Source organism: Anser brachyrhynchus (assembly GCF_964034855.1).
Source record: "Anser brachyrhynchus genome assembly, chromosome: Z".
NCBI classification, from domain to species: Eukaryota; Metazoa; Chordata; class Aves; order Anseriformes; family Anatidae; genus Anser; species Anser brachyrhynchus.
The window spans coordinates 29,911,523-29,928,128 of NC_137697.1; the positions used below are offsets into that span (position 1 = coordinate 29,911,523).

General features: G+C 37.3%; 1 protein-coding gene across 6 annotated transcripts in view; it reads right to left on the reverse strand.

Annotated features, from left to right (window-relative positions):
• Positions 1-16,606, reverse strand: part of ZDHHC21 (zDHHC palmitoyltransferase 21) — a 47,737-nt gene that overhangs the window by 30,074 nt on the left and 1,057 nt on the right. For 4 of the 6 annotated variants that reach the window (XR_013943475.1, XM_080573907.1, XM_080573905.1 and 1 more), the window contains exons 2-7: positions 15,740-15,789; positions 14,481-14,597; positions 10,582-10,784; positions 6,986-7,084; positions 4,167-4,278; positions 2,387-2,525 (exon numbers count right to left, since the gene is read on the reverse strand). Coding sequence is in view for 5 of the 6 variants with exons in the window: in XM_080573907.1 (XP_080430033.1) it covers positions 2,387-2,525; positions 4,167-4,278; positions 6,986-7,084; positions 10,582-10,735 (504 nt within the window). In the remaining variant the exon portion in view is untranslated. The remainder of the gene's footprint in view (positions 1-2,386; positions 2,526-4,166; positions 4,279-6,985; positions 7,085-10,581; positions 10,785-14,480; positions 14,598-15,739; positions 15,790-16,606) is intronic. The other 2 variants (XM_080573908.1, XM_080573909.1) reach the window with 2 other exon arrangements.

Sequence of the window (16,606 nt, forward strand, 5' to 3'; positions counted from 1 at the left end):
TCAGCTAAAATAAATCAAATTGGCTTCCTCAAATCTTTCAATGCATGTATAACAACATAAACACAAAAAGCCCATTTCCAGACAACAAACTGGAAATGAAGTGAGGAATTCTTGTTCATTTTAACACAAAAAGTTATACTGTTTTTGTCTGTGGTAGAATTAATTTTCTTCATGACAGCTCATGTAGTGCTATGTTTTGGATTTGTGACCAAAACAGTGTTGATAACCGATATTTTATCTGTTGCTGAACAGTGCTTACACAGAGTCAAGGCCTTCTCTGTGCCTCACACTGCTCTGCCAGCAAGTAGGCTGGACGTTCACAAGAAGATGGGAGGGGAGACAGCCAAAACAGCTGGCATCAACTGACCAAAGGGATAATACATACCATATCGTGTTGTGTTTAGCAATAAAAACTGAGTAAAATAAGGAAGAGGAAGGGATGTTTGGAGCAATGATATTTGTCCTCCCAAGTTACCTTTACATGTGCTAGAGCCCCGTTCCCTGGGAAAGACTAAACATCTGTCTGCCGATAGGAAGTAGTGAATGAATTCCTTATTTTGCTTTGCTTGCCCATGCAGCTTTTGCTTTACCTTTTAAACTGTCTTAATTTCAGCCCATGAGTTTTTACACTTTTACCTTCTGATTCTCTTCCCTTTTGCACTGGGCAGAAGCGAGCAAGCAGCTGTGTAGAGCTTAGCTGCCTACTGAATTAACCCACAACAAGAAGTTTGCCTCAGTTGATTGGGAAATGTCTGTATCTATGGAAAGATGATCCAAGAAGCCAGCAAATTATTCTGTTTCCCATGTTTCTAGCGTCCTCTAAACCGTATAAATGGAAATTTCACATAGATGAAAAAATTAAAATAGGAAATTCCATCAGAATGAAGATGTTCTCTTTTCAGAGAATTACAAAAAAAATTCTATTTTGGTAAATTCATTGCAATACAAAGTTGATATCTATGAATTTCAGATTAACACTTTTTTCAGTTCTAAATGATCCAAGAAGTACATTCTTCGTACATTTTTCAGCTCTACTTCAATACACCATATTCACATATGCTTCTTTGGAAACATCACATCTACTGCAGACTGACAAGGGAGCAAATAGGAGGCTTGGATGGCTATGTCCCATTCCCTTACAGAAGTAGAAATTTTCAGGACTTTTAGCACTCTTATTTTACGTCATTTGGGATTACAAAATAAGATAAGAAACTTAAGTTGTTCAACAAAATGGAATACGGTACCTGCCTTACTCGTATCCTGGAACTAGTCTCCAGCACACTTGAAAATGGGTGTGATGTCACCAGCAGAAAGAGTGCTGGAGTGTCACCTCAACAGGGAAAGATTAAAAAAAAAAAAAAGCAATACTCTAGTACTTTAAAAAAATCTCAATAACAATTAGTGTACATTACAAATTTCTGGAATGGTTGTGGTCTTTTCACACCTGGAAAGTTAGTTACCTAATTTTGAACGTTTTAAAATTGTATTTTACCTTTTCCTATTTAGTGTGATTGTATTTGCACAATCTGGGACAAATATAAAGTTCATTTCAGATTTCAGGAAGAAGTTTTTATGTTTCTTTATGAGCAAGATCTCCTAACTTTTTTCTTCCCCCAGAACAAAGAGTATCAGCTTTGCTATTCCAGTACTTTCAATGACTCAGCAACTTCCAAGGCAACTTCTTGAATATTCTGAATCTTACAGAATACAGGTAACAGACATAAATAAACACCAGATACAGAGATTTTACAACTTCAATTCCACAACTGAGGAACATGAAGAACACCTTTTTATCCTATTCCAATGCATAAATTCACCTCTTCTGCATTTTGCTGAAGACGAGACCTTGAAATACCATACTGGCATACAGTCCAAATAACATAAACCGAACTTAATTATTCCTTGACCCACATGACCTTTTCAAAAGAACACAAAATATTGCTTTAAAATCAATGTACATTTTTATCCTTCTAGAACAGTCTTATGTTCTCATCTTTTTCTGGCAATTTTATCATTTTCAAGTAGGGACTTAAGACAGAAAAAACACACACTGAATAAATTTACTTTGGAGAAAGACAAAAGAAAATTCAATATAACTAAAGTAGTTAGCTTGCTTCTTCCCACTATTCACTGATCACTTCTAAATGAATTTAGCTGGTTTTGTACTCCTTTCCCTAATGTATTTTTAAAACTTAAAAATCATACTCCATTTTAGAATATTTTGTTACTTACCATAAATCAGTTTCTTCACTTAACATACATGTGCATGAACTCTCTTTCCTCTTGACAAGTGGGCAAGCAGAAATGTTTCGTAACTAAATACCACTGTAAATTATATTGCAGTACTAGCTATTAGTTCATTTCACATAGAAAACAAGATTCTTACCCAGTTATCTTTTTTCAGAGGCAAAAAGTAGTAGTAATGGCAGAAATCAAGTATCAGAGTATATGAACTAAGAATTTGAGTGTAGAAGCACAGCTGTAAAAAGAGCCAATGATTGTCTTCACCAACACAATTATTAATCCTGCAAAGAAACAAAGTAAATATAAAGACTGAAATATAAAGGTTGTTAACACTGTAGTTATGATATAAACAGAGGAGAGAACAACCATTTCTATGTAAGAGAATGTATGACTATTTACGGGCCAAGTACTGACTAACCACTCCCTTCTTAATCAAAGCGGTGGTCTCTGCATTGGAGATGGCAGTTACTGTAAGGAAGGGTATTCCTACACAATCGCTTAAAGCCTAGGTTGTATTACTGAAAATACTGCTTAGAACAGGAGACTTATTTCTCCTTACCTTCCTACAGCAGAGATATGTCTACATAATAATACTCAAGTTAAAACTTGGCTCTTAAAAGTCTGCAAAAACTCACATTAATATCATCAGTCATTAATATCATCATAATATACTCAATAATGACATTTTCAGTCATTACATTTCATTCGTTGTGAGCTACATAGCCCAAGAACTGGAAATGTAAATGAATAGTTTGAAATAAACGTGATCACAGGGTACTCCAATGATAAATAAACATGACTTAGGAAGGAATGCAAGACACTGGAGGCAGAAAACAAGCATCTCTATTCAGAAAGTCTTTCTGCAGTACTTTCAACATAAAGGAGTAAAGTAATCACAAGGAATCTCGAAACACTAACTTGAAAATCCAAAACGTAGGTCTAGTCTGCTTCACAGAAGTTACACTGATGCATGAAATTTGTTCAGAGGTACAATTTCGTGCTAGTGTGGTAGCTCTAGCACAAGCACTGGCACAGACATCAGTACCACACTAAGCGATAATGACAAAAGCGTTATACTGGCACTATTTTCTGAATTGGCAACAGACAAAAAAGGTAGCTTGAAAAAGGGCTAAATCAACAAAGGAGGATCCTGACCTTAATCCTATCCTCTGCAGTTCATCATTGCTGCCTTGCTGGAAATTATACCACAGAACCACTGAGAGAAATGTTAATTTTAATTTTATGCAATAAACAATCAGAGTTATACAGAGAATCATGGCCAGATTAGTTATTTTGACTGAAACTAGTTAAGGAACACTACAAGAAGAAATCTCACTTTCACACAGAAGTGAAGTCATGACAAACGGGCTTTGGTATACAGCAATAACATTTTCTACCCAGCACAGCCATTCACTAAACTAAAAACCAAAAATTGTCTAAAAATGATGAATTATTCTCATTATTACAGACCGTATCCCCTCATTTGTTGAAATTGTAATCTTTTATTTCAATCCAAGAAATATAAATAGTTTTATTTCCTACAGAAAATATTTTTTCCAGCACCAAAAACTAAATTGCAACAAATAAATTCATATGCAATGTACAAATTAATTATATTAATATCAGTTTTAAGGACTAAAAATCGCAATTCTTTAAATAAAATAAGTGAACTTTACAAAACTATATGGTACATAACAATTAGTTAATGATTACATGCTACACTGCAACAGTTCTTTTTGTCGGTTTTACTTGTAGACATAAGAAAGTCTCAAAGCTATTCTTACCTTGCTCTAAATGCATAAATAAAAAAGCATTATTGGGAAAGAAAGATAACAAATAAACAATAGTCAAGACCATGAACTTTGAAATGATACACTAAACCAAGGGTAGATTGCTAGAATAAATAAATGCCCTAGTCTTACCACGGACAATGGTGATCCATCCTCCTCACACAATGTCCACAACGACTACAATGATGTGAACGCTTTGGTCTCATCATATTGCATTTGTTACATAATTCCCAAAATTCTCGTTCTGTGGCAAAATGTAAAGATAGCTTAGAAAGACTTAAACTCAGTACAGCATGTTTATGTCAAACGTATCTGAGTGATTCAGAGAAATATTTTTTTACTATGACATGAGTAGGATGAGCAGCATATAAGAAACATTTTTCCCCCCACACTATCACCTTAATTAAAGTGAAATGTTACTGTAGCAATTTTACAGTTCTGTGCCAATTCCCTTCACCGAAATCTTTCTCCTATATATTTCTTATCAGTAATTGTTATAGCACAAAAGCTGTCACACAAACAAGGAAGAGCATTATTCTATTTTCTTACACATCTATTCTGAAAAAAAACCCACAAACCCACCTGCTAAATAGAAACATCACACACTCTCCCTACCATTCCAAAATCTTGAAGAAAGACTAGTACTTATATTTGTCAAATATAGCCAACTAAAATAAAATACACAACAAAGGCTTCTGAAGCACCTTCCACCCCAAAGCATTTTAAGACATACATCTCAACATGAAATTTTATACAAAAGACAACTAAAAAACAGATAAAAGATAGGATTTTATTTAAAAATACACACTAGTTTTGAATGCCCAACGTGAGATTCTTAAAGCTCACTTGACTAGCTGAAACTAACAGGAGCTACTATTTCTTAGCTTAATTGTTATTTATCTCAAAGTGGGTCACTGAAATTAGAGGAAGCCTTTGAAAAAAAGAATTCTAGTGATATACTCAGAAAGTTCATATTCATATGAGAAACAAATGACACCAACACTGTAATAATTGGGCTGCAAGACTGAGTTGTAAATATTTTGACTGGCTGTTTCTACCTAAGTAGAACCTTTTTTGATGCAGAGAAATTTCTTAAATCCCAGGGAAAAAAAATAAGCTTAGTTTTTACAGTAGAGCATTCTGAAATTTTGTATGATAATACATTCTCACAACATAAAGAAAATAAATTTAGCATTTTCTGAGCCACCTGCTGGCAGCTCTAATCTTGTCTCTCTTGCTGACAAATAACATTTGGACACTGGAAGTACAGAAGCCCAATATCTGAGATCATTAAACTAGTAATAATGCCATATGGAAATTGTTTTACAATCTGTTCCCATAAATCCAGTGTCACAAAGGTGTCACTCCCTAATAGGGTAGCTAACAGCAGAGTTCAGAAACACCTCAACCTCATTTTTGAATGCAATTTATACCATACAAAAATACATCTTGTTGTCAACCCACAGAATACCAGGGAACCGAATTGCTGCTTTAGAAAGGACAAACTTCTGATATGCATTAAATATGATTTGACACACATCAAATCATAACAACATTATCACAGTCAAGCCTAGGTGTCCCATTTTCAGAAGTACCTACAAAGTATCATTTCTGTATATGAATGAAACATGAGGATAAAAGGATGGAGGGCATTCAAACATGTCCTAAAAGATAAAGAAACATTTCTGCACAAAGAGTTGTTTGTACTGGTCCTGGTATTTTGCTGGGAAATGGATAAATATATTCAGTCATAAATGTAAATGTCTGTAACTGTATTAAGCACCTTCATTCTCCACTTCAGACTGCAGATTCCACGTTGCTATTCCTGCAACAAGAGGTCTGACTCTTGTCTGACTCCAGTCTGAGCCATCTTTCCTTTTACTTGATCAAAGGCTTAGTTAACAGGAACATAAAGAACACTGCTAGGAGATTTTCCATGATCACTGTTTCACATCTTTATTCCAAAGAAGATTCCTACTATCCTTCCTACTATCTCCTGTGTAGTTTGTGTGCATCGTAACATTAGTTCTGGGACTAAACAGATCATGTTTCCAAAAAGATCACGACAGATTCTCACTACCATGAGGAAGGGAAGTGTTACTCCTAGCATGCATCAAGTTGCAAGACAAGATTGAAATATTCAGCCATCACTGTATTTGATACACTTTCTACATTCAAAGACTATTTTCTGTTCATGTGGCAAAGCTCATGTTGTTTAACAGTCCTACTCCATTATAAACTGCATTATACATGCATTATGCGTTATACAAGCACCTTAACAGCATCAAATGCTTCATTAAAATACTGTTTTCTCCATGGCAGGTTTATGAAGGTTTCAAATTCCCTCCCATTTCTGGTGCATCAGACATCATACAGCAATTGTGGAATACATTCACAAGTACAGAAGGAATTCTCACATTTTAAGTCACTACTGGATATCAATGCAATGTAACCAGTGTGACAGTCCATACAAACATAATTCACTGCAACAAAATGTGTAAAAAAAAAAAAAGTAAAATCCAGCATACTTGTACCTTCTACAACCTTCAGCATCTCATAAATTCACTTAGAGAAAAAAGCAGTAAAAATGACTGAGCATCTCCAAAAAATCATACTAAATATTATCATTAGAAGTATATGCAGTAAGTTTGAAAGCACAGAATGCAAAATTCTCCCCATCAAAAGATTTCCTATCATAAGTTCCTGCATAACTAAACATCTGAAGGAGTACAAATTTTTAAAAAGAAGTTTTGAGTCTGCACAGCAGAAAGTGCTAGAAATGTAAAGGTTAGAAAAGTGAGTTATACTGAATTTCATTTCAGAAACAATATAGTCTTCAACAGAGACTGCTTGTGGTTTCAATTAAATCTTACAAAATCAAATTGATTTCCAATTATTCTGAGGACATTAAAGTAAGTTTTATTCAGCTATATAGAAACAACTTAATGTACCTGTAATTGGAATCTTTGGGTTTTCAGGTAGTTTTCCTGGATCAGCTACAGAGGCTCTTACTAATGAAGCTATACAAAACAATGAACACAAGTAATAACCTGAAAAAAAACAAGCGATCATTTGTTACTGTTTTTTGGGGAGAAAATCAGGAGGGTTAACACATCAGACTTAAATTACTTCAAGCATATTAAAATTTCTAAAGAGCAGGTAAATGTGAAAAAATAAAATATTTTTTTTTCTCATTACAGTCAACAGTATTTTACATATGCTAACAACTATTTGTACTTATTATGCATAAATATTCAATATCCTCTATGCAAAAATACATTAAAACAATAGTAATCACTTAAGTGTATAAAACGCCCCCAAAAAAATTAAAAACCACTTCAGAACCTTTGTGCAGGCAACCCATGACAGTCTTTAATTATATAAAGTAAAGATAATTGCTTTTCCACTATCCAGAAGGCAAAATGAACCACAGAATCATAGAATGGTCTGGGTTGGAAAGGATCTTCAAGATCATCTAATTGCAGCCCCCCACACACACACAGACACCACAGGCAGGGACACCTTCCACTAGACCAGGTTGCTCATTTAAAAAATAGGTGTGATTTATTTAGCTTTTAAATGAAAAAAAAAGAAAATAATCAAAAGACATTATGGTCATGGTCACAGTCATCCAGAGAGGTTCCAGATGACGGGAGACTTGCTAATGTGATGCCCATCTATAAGAAGGGTCATAAGGAGGACCAAGGGAACTACAGGCCTCTGAGCCTGACCTTGGTGCCACGAGAGGTGATGCAACACGTCATCTTGAATGCAGTCACGCAGCATATGCACGGGATCGGGCCCAGTCAGCATGGGTTCATGAAAGGCAAGTCTTGCCTGACCAACCTCATCTTCTTCTATCACCAGGTGATCTACCTGGTGGATGAGGGAAAGGCTGCTGACGTAGTCTACCTAGATTTCAGCAAGGCCTTTGACACGGTCTCCCACAGTATTCTCCTGGAGAAGCTGGCAGCCCATGGCTTGGACAGAGACGCTCTTTACTGGGTTAAAAACTGGCTGGATGGCCAGGCCCAGAGAGTGGTGGTGAATGGAGTGAAATCCAGCTGGTGACCAGTCACCAGTAGTGTTCCCCAGGGGTCGGTGCTGGGGCCCATCCTCTTTAATATCTTTATTGATGACTTGGATGAGGGAATTGAGTGCTCCCTCAGGAAGTTTGCAGACAACACCAAGCTGGGGGGAAGTGTCGATCTGCTGGAGGGTGGGAAGGCTCTGCAGAGGGACCTGGACAGGTTGGGTCGATGGGCAGAGGCCAACAGGATGAGGTTCAACATGGCTAAGTGCCAGGACCTGCACTTTGGCCGCAACAGCCCCATGCAGCACTACAGGCTTGGGGCAGAGTGGCTGGAAAGCTGTGCACAGGAAAGGTTGGACATGGTGCTTAGGAACCACGGTTTAGTGGGTGATATTGGTAGTAGGGAGATGGTTGGACCAGGTGATCTTGAAGGTCTTTTCCAACCTTTGTGACTCTATGATTATACCGGTATGTACAAGGTTCATCAAATTATATATCCATTCAGTGAATCCCCATCAATTGGGTTTACAAATATATCAGGTCTCAAAATTTAGGGATAGCTGTAAACCCTCAACTTTTTAACAAGTCAGCAGCATAACACTTCACAGATGCATTAAGATCATGAATTTGCTCTGTGCTGTTCATCAGTGCTTCACAGAACCAGTGTGAAACCCAAAAGGAAATTGTATCCTGTCAGACTTACTTGACCAGTGGGTTTTATAAACACAAGAGCTGCAATTTTGCACCATCTGTGTACAACCCCAGGTAGCCCACTACTTGACTTTTCACTGGCTAGCCACAGATAACCAGGAAAAGAAATTAAAGAGCTGGCAAGTATAAAGGAATTCTTTGTCTTGCTTTCCAGCTATGAGGAAACAGCACATTTCCTCAGCTTCCTTCATAAACCCCAACAGATTTGCCATTATTATGGTGGACCTATCCTCTAATCCATCCTCCATGAATGCTGGACATACAAGAATAGCAAGACTTGGGGATCAAAAGTTTTATTTCAAGCATTGATGCGAGAAACAGCATGCACTTACAAGTCTCTGCCCATTTAAAAAAAAAAAAAACACAAAAAACTTTCCACAATTGTAAAGACAGCTCAGCCTCATCCTGGCAAAGATTCAAAGCTTACTGAACTTTCCGTCCTCAATTTCCTATGTTTTGATTGTAAGAAGCACTTAATGACATAGTAAAAGAAAAACCAAATTGTACCATGCAGTAGCACTACCACCCTTTCTATTAAAGAAACAGTTACATTCAAAGATTAGAATGATTAGTTCAAAATTATACCAAGCTTTGCTGTAGCTTTCCGATCTACCAAAATCTTCATCTTGCTTTTACAAGATATTGCAAAAAAACATAAAGCCATTTCAAAAGAAAAGTTAAATTCTGAGGTATATACAGCACATTTTCACACTTGTTTTAACATGTGATTTTGTTCCACCCAACAAAATAAAATATCCCCACCTATGAAACATTACAAATAAAGCAATGACACAGGTACACAGTCATTAGGACATTTACTATGACAGAACTGGTCACACAACAAAGAAAATAAATAAGAACACACAACACCAAACCAACAAAAACAAATCACCATCTGAACAGATCTTACTACTATTCAACACATTAACATTTAGGAAGCTATATGTTAATTATACTGTAGGGACAATCCAAGTCTTGAAACACGTATCTTAATTTTCTCAGCTTTGGTCTCCAGTAGAAAAGTGCTAGTTATTCAGAGGTGTGTAAGGTAACTGTTTTACACTACATCAAAAAAGTAGATATTCCAGCACTGAATTAGAAATTACTCAGTCTTCTCATTCAGTTACAGATATATTTTTGGTGCTATACAGTCTACAATATTAAGTACTCCCTAAAATTGAAAAGGGAAAGAAAAGGTAGTGGTTAACACTGTTTTGATAGCAGCAGCAGGATGACACCTTGAACTTACTCATTTATGTCAAGAAGTTCCTCCACTGCCTTATCAAATACACGCCAGCCATTCTATACCTCAAAGCCTCCATGTGAGAGGACATTCCCAATGGTCCGTTTTCACCAAAAAGCTGGCTCCTGTTATAATAGAAGCTTTTTCCTCAACAGATCCTATTAGCATAATTCATATTAGCTGACTTATCAGGGGTATGTGACAAAGCTAACAAAAAGCAGTTATTCAACCAACAGAACTACCACCCTAACTTCTGACAAACACTAAGGGCTATATGAGTCTTAACTTCTATCAACTTCTCATAATTACACTCGTAGTTAATCTAGTAAAAAAGTTCTAGCTACAGGACTTTAAAGCTGTGTTAATGCTTCTCCCCACTTTCCACACAAATGAGTTTTACCATAACACCTTTGAAAGGAGCGTCTCAACTTCTGATAGCACAGAAGTATAAAATGTGTCCCTGTGCTTTTATCCTTCGTATTCCGCCCTGTTAACTGTTGTCCAAAGATACTATTTTTACTAGTAGAATAAAGGACTAAGTTACTTTAAAAAGGACTTACACAGAATTGCCACAGCTGAAATATGTCCCTCTTCATAGTGAGGAAAAAGGATGACTTTTGGAATGAAGATTGTATTGTACAGCCAAACAAAGATAATCAGGCCCATGCAGCACCAACCCTGAGGGTCAACCACAAAGTGAATTCGAAGTCCCATTGAACACAAACATGTAACAATCTGTCACACTCAAGAAGAAAAGATGATCCTAGAAAGATAATAAAAAACAAAAACAAAAACAGATGTACATGAAACTAGCATTGTTCAACCTACAGGGGTCCATACACATTCAAACGGGAAAAAAAAAGTCAGTTTATGATTTAAGGAATTAAATCAAAATTTAAAAATTTTTCACATACACTGTTCATGTAGAGGGAACAGAAGTACCTTATGATTTTATTAACTAGCTATATTTCACTAAAAAGCAACATTTATCATCAAGATGCAAGTAAAAAGAACACTGGAAAAAACAACAAGTAATAGAAAAAGCAAGCAACTAAGGTCAGACAGCTGGCAGTGGCAAATGAGACTAACATTTACAGAAGTCTCCCATCAAAATAAAAAGGCTGCGATGAAATACATGGAATAATTTATCTTATACAAGGATTTGTCCCACCCACCTACTGTATTCTCCCAGCTACATATTAAGACAATTTTTTTTAAAGCTCGTATGCTAAAATTTTCACAGGCTCGCCTACGATTTTGTTGTTTTTCACTGCTAAATATTCTCCTTTGTGCCATTTAGAGCAAACCAACATATAAAGGAAGCACAATACCCTAACATTTTTCACGTAGATTTTTAAGAGGTATAACAAAATGTTTTCTCACTATTAATCAAACTTAAAATATCGAGGTTTACATTCTGACAGTTTAATGTGCTGGGTTTTTCGTTTGGTTGGTTAGTTGTTTTTTTATTAATTTTAGACTCAAGAAAACCCATGAATATTAACTTCAGAGCACAACGGTTTGGTGTTTTTTTGCTCTTTCCCAGCACTATATGTTGTAAGCACTACTCACCAGGACCTTCAAGGAAAGGATTACTACCATTACATTTTTTGTCAGGCTGCCTTCATGTTAAGTATCTTAATGTTACAACAAACCCTGGCTACACTCTATCCAAGAGGCTCTCCTTTGAACAGCAGTTTCCCTTACCTCTGGGCTTCAGGGAACCCACTAATTTCAGATAGATTTCCTCTCATTCCTTTATTTTTGCTACATTGGAATTTCACCTCCTTTATCAGTCAAATGTTACCTGTTTCCAGGGGGTTTGTTTCATTCTCTCTGTCATTCACAACTTCTCTGCTTAATACTACCTACCCACAAGTTTCATTAATACCTTGTTTTAGTCTTTTTCTAGGTAACTATCTAAACACAGACCCAAATAAGCAGATGTTTTCACACTTTTATTCCCTGTTTATGCACCTGTTGATTGCTGTCTTCTAGTGCAAGTGTTCCTTTTCAAGTATAGCAGTGCATTTGCCACTTTTACCCTAAAATTTGCTAACATTTGTTATAAACCTGTATTGTATAACCTAAATACATCTTACTGTACCCTTAAAACCATTTTTAAGTATATGAAAAAAACTGAAGACTTTTAGTCCTATACTTATTTTTATTTTACTGTATGTAACATGCATGCATAATAGTCTGTCATATACACAGTATTAGTAGTAGCACATATGCACAGTCTCTAGACACATAAATAACGTAGAATTTATTATACTCCTGAATCTGATAGTTCTTAATATGACTCTTTTGCGAGTTAGCTTTGGAAACCAGCAGGTTTAGAACTAAATAACATTTTACATCACTCTAAGTGTGTGCTGGAGGATCTGTTTCATCTAGCAGCGAAGCTGTGGGAGGAGGTGAGCAGACTATACAACATCAGCAAAGCTGAAAAGGAGATGGACCAGATCTCTTTCAAGACACTGCAGCTACAACAAGCCTTAACCCCCAGCTGTATGTGCACTCAGAAGGGACACAGGCAGCACCTGTGCTTGTCAGGCTGGGATGGAGATACCCAAGATGGAGAAGGCTGGGATCTTGTGAGCTCCGGCACCAGGTGGATGGTTCCCCAGGGACCTGGCAGCAAACAAGAGCATCGAGTTCTGTCCAAATGAGCCTGTGGGTTGGCTCAGCCCAAGAACCATGGCAGAGCAAGCAGGATGGGTCAAAGAAGAGTGAGTGGTGAGAAACTCCCTGCTGCAGGGGCTGAGGTGCCTCTGCTGACACAACCTGTCACCTGACAAGGTCTGCTGCTTGCCAAGGGCTTGGGTCCAGGATACCACAAAAAAAGCTGTTACTGAGGCCAGTAGCCTGGCCCTCAAACTATCACACCCAGCTGCTCTTCTTCTACATGGGCACCAAAGGTACAGCCAGGGGAGACCAGGAGTACAGCTGGCATGACAACATGGCTCGGGTGACGACAGCCAAGGCCTGGTGGCTAGGTGGTATCTCCTTCATCCTGCAGGTGATGGAGAAGGCATAGAGGAATAGATGAATCCCAAAGACCAACACGTTGTTCTGCATGCAGTTCTAGCACTGTGATCTCACTCAGATCATGGAATGTAGGGGTAGCGTTGCTACAATATCCATGAGATGACTTTAAAGGAGGGAATATGGCAAACAGCAAGATCACAATCCCAGACTTCAAAACAGACTTTGGCCTTCATCAGGACCTTACAACCCTTGGGAGACCATCCTGTAGAGAAGAGGAGTCCAGGTTCAAGAACCACCTCAAGGTTCTAGAATGGTCCATCCCAGTGTGCAGGAGCCCAATCATAGGTGGCTGGAGGCTTCCACAGATGAACAAGATGTACCTGACAAAACTCAGATATAAAAATGAAGCACATATGAAGGGGCAGCAGGAACAGGTGTCCCATGAAGAATACAGAAACACTATTTGGGTATACAGGGCTGGGATTAGGAAAGCCAACTGGAGTTGAATTTGGCGCTGAATAGGTAAGGAATGTGAAAGTCAAAAAGAAGGACTTCTACAAGTATACCAGCAGCATAAGGAAGGCCAGGGTAAAAGTGGGCTTGCTGCTGAATGGGGCAGGGTGCCTGCTGAAAGGTCACAGAAAAAGTCTAAGTGCCTTTTTCACCTCAGTCTTTATGGGTAAGACCTGCTTTCCAGAACCCCAGGCCCCTAAGAGCAGTGGGAAAGTACAAATCCAGAGAGACTTACCCTTAGTGAGGGAAGATCACGTTAAGAAACCTTTAAACAAACTGGATGTACACAACTTCACGGGACCTGATGGGATGCAACTACAAGTGCTGAGGGAGGTAGCCCCATGTCATTGTGAGACCATGCTCAATTACTTGTGAAAGGCTGAGCTGATGGGAGAGGTTCCTGAGGACTCAAACATGCAAGTGACATTCCTATTTTTAAATGCAAGGAGAAGGATCCAGGAAACCACAGGCTTTTTAGCCTCACCCTGATCCCTTGGAAGGCAGACCTAATAGTCCTGGAAACCGTTTCTAAACACACGAAGGACAAGAAGGTGATTGGTAGTAGTCAGCATGGATTTACAAAGGGGAAATCTTGTAGACAAAAAAGCAGAGGCCAATAAAACCACAGGCAGCTTGAAACATTGCTGACTGCTACAGAATCCATTCAGTTTCCATCTTACCAGAACAGTAGATATTCCAGAACTTCACAGCATATCCTCAGAAGAGGAAATAACATCTCAGGGAACAAAATAGAGAGATAAAACAACAGAAATAGTTGCTTCTGAGTGGCCTACTAAGTATAACATGAGAGATACTCTAGAGAAAACAATAGGAATGCCTATAATGGAAATTTGTTCCAGATTCTTACTGCTCAATGACTTAACAGTTGCATGCATGACATTATTTAATTTTGTAATAAATAAATAAAAACAAGCCAATGACAAAACCATACCTTCGATGACAGCAAGTTTTACGAATTTGGAACTATGCAAAAGAAGGACCCATTCTCAGTAAAAGGAGAGAGAGCTTTCATCATCTAACTCTGGACCCCTTCTCTTCTCTATCTTTTCTGAAATAAACAGAGAAAAGCGAGTGATACTCAAATGACCCTCATCACTGTTTTGAAAGGTAGAATATAATGGATTACCTTCTATGCTGTTTTTCATACTTCTCATCATTGAACAGAGCTTCCTTTCAAGTTACTTACACAGATATGCAGATCCGTTCCCTCTCATGTCTAAATTGATATGCTGATTCTAAGTAGCTTTCTTCTAATTTCAGTTCTAGGCTATTTCCCAATCTTAACACAGATTTTAAGACAGGAGAATTCAGATACATTTCTACAGAAAACTTCACTACTGTCAGTATATCTTAGTTACATTAAATTGTCATACACTTGCTTCCTGCTTGCCTATTATAATGACAAATTAAGTTTCCTATTTTTCTTCATACTTCTGTCAGCAATATTGCAGAAATGATGTTAATATAATGACTTCCTCTAGCAAAGCGAGCTTTTTCCCCTCTTCCCCTGTGTTGACATACCATATATACATTAATCTGTATGGGGAAAAAATATTAAACAAACACATGTGTATTCCAGTCACTAGGTAGAAAATGTAAGATATGAATTCAGTTCAGAGACAAGTTAAATTTGTAGTCTTCACTCCCAAAACATACTTTAAAAAAATCTATATTCACTCTTTCACTTAAAAATTATATCCAAATGAAGGAAGACTGATCACAAACAATTGTGTCAGTTCTTTAGGATGTACCATTTCTGATAAGAATAATTAGAATACGTAGAGGAAAAAAGGTTTATGACCTGGTTTGCAAAAATTCAGTTGAAAAGAAACAAGTGATTTATATCTAGAAACCCAGTATTCATGCCTAAAACTTTTCCAATAAAATAATTTAGGATAAAACACAGCACTTACACTAGAGGCTTTGTGTTCTTCTTCCTTTTTACCAGAATTTATAACAATCTATTCTAAATAAACATCTCAAACACAACGCATTTGAAAGGAAGCAGTATCCGTGGCTGTGAAAAGATTCAGATTTATCAAAAGGTGACTGAGTCTTTCCTACACAGTCAAAAATTGGTTTTGCTTTTCCAAATACTTTTACTAAATAATGCCTTGAGAGCATTTTTTCCTAACCCTCTTCCTTCTTCCCAGTTCAGTTAACAGTATCATAAATTCAGTATTTGCTCACCGTAATGACCTTCAGTATGACTTCTGCTGTGATGTCCACTCAGTAATAGACTACAAAATGAATCAGGAAGGCAGAAAGTCACTCCCCAAAACAGAGAAAGCTTTGCACAAACCAGAAATGTTAACATGAAGTAGAGATTACTCTAACAGGTTCACCTGAATGCAAACTCCCCCCCAAAAGTATTCAGTTTTGCACCAAGACTGTCCCAACACCTATTTAGAAAAGTTTCATAAATAAACCTGAAACAAGTACTGCTCAAATTCCCATCTCAAGAAGCATGACACCCAGCTCTGGTGACAACTTGCTTCTTGCAGTTTTATGGCTGTTGCATTGATGCACCAAGATCCTGTACATTCTGCCTCATTTCAGCTGAACAAGTAGCCCTGGACTTCTACATCTGTATGAAAAGTAAGACTTGTGAAAACTCACTTCCAGAAATTTTCCACAAATGCTTAAACAAATGCTCACACAGGCCGGTATCTCATAGTATTTTTCACTGGAGAATGAGATTTAAAGACCCCATACAAACCGAGCAATACAATGCTTTATAAAATATCCTTTCAGAGTAAGAAAACATTGCTTTCTAAAGAAGGTATTCTATGCAATATACATAGAAAAAGGAACAGAGAGTAGAAACTTCCTACAACATCTGTGATAGCTAGAGCAAGGATGTGTCAATCAACAGGCTCCCCCCAAATTGTGGATCCACCTGCGGTTTTACATCTGCAACTTTTCCAAAAATCTTCTGTAGTTTACAAGAATTAGTATCTAAAATAACTATTACAAAACTGAAAATACACTTCACCAGAAAAAAACCACGGACATGAACCAAATGAGTAAATTACTTTTCAACTACATATTTAAGAA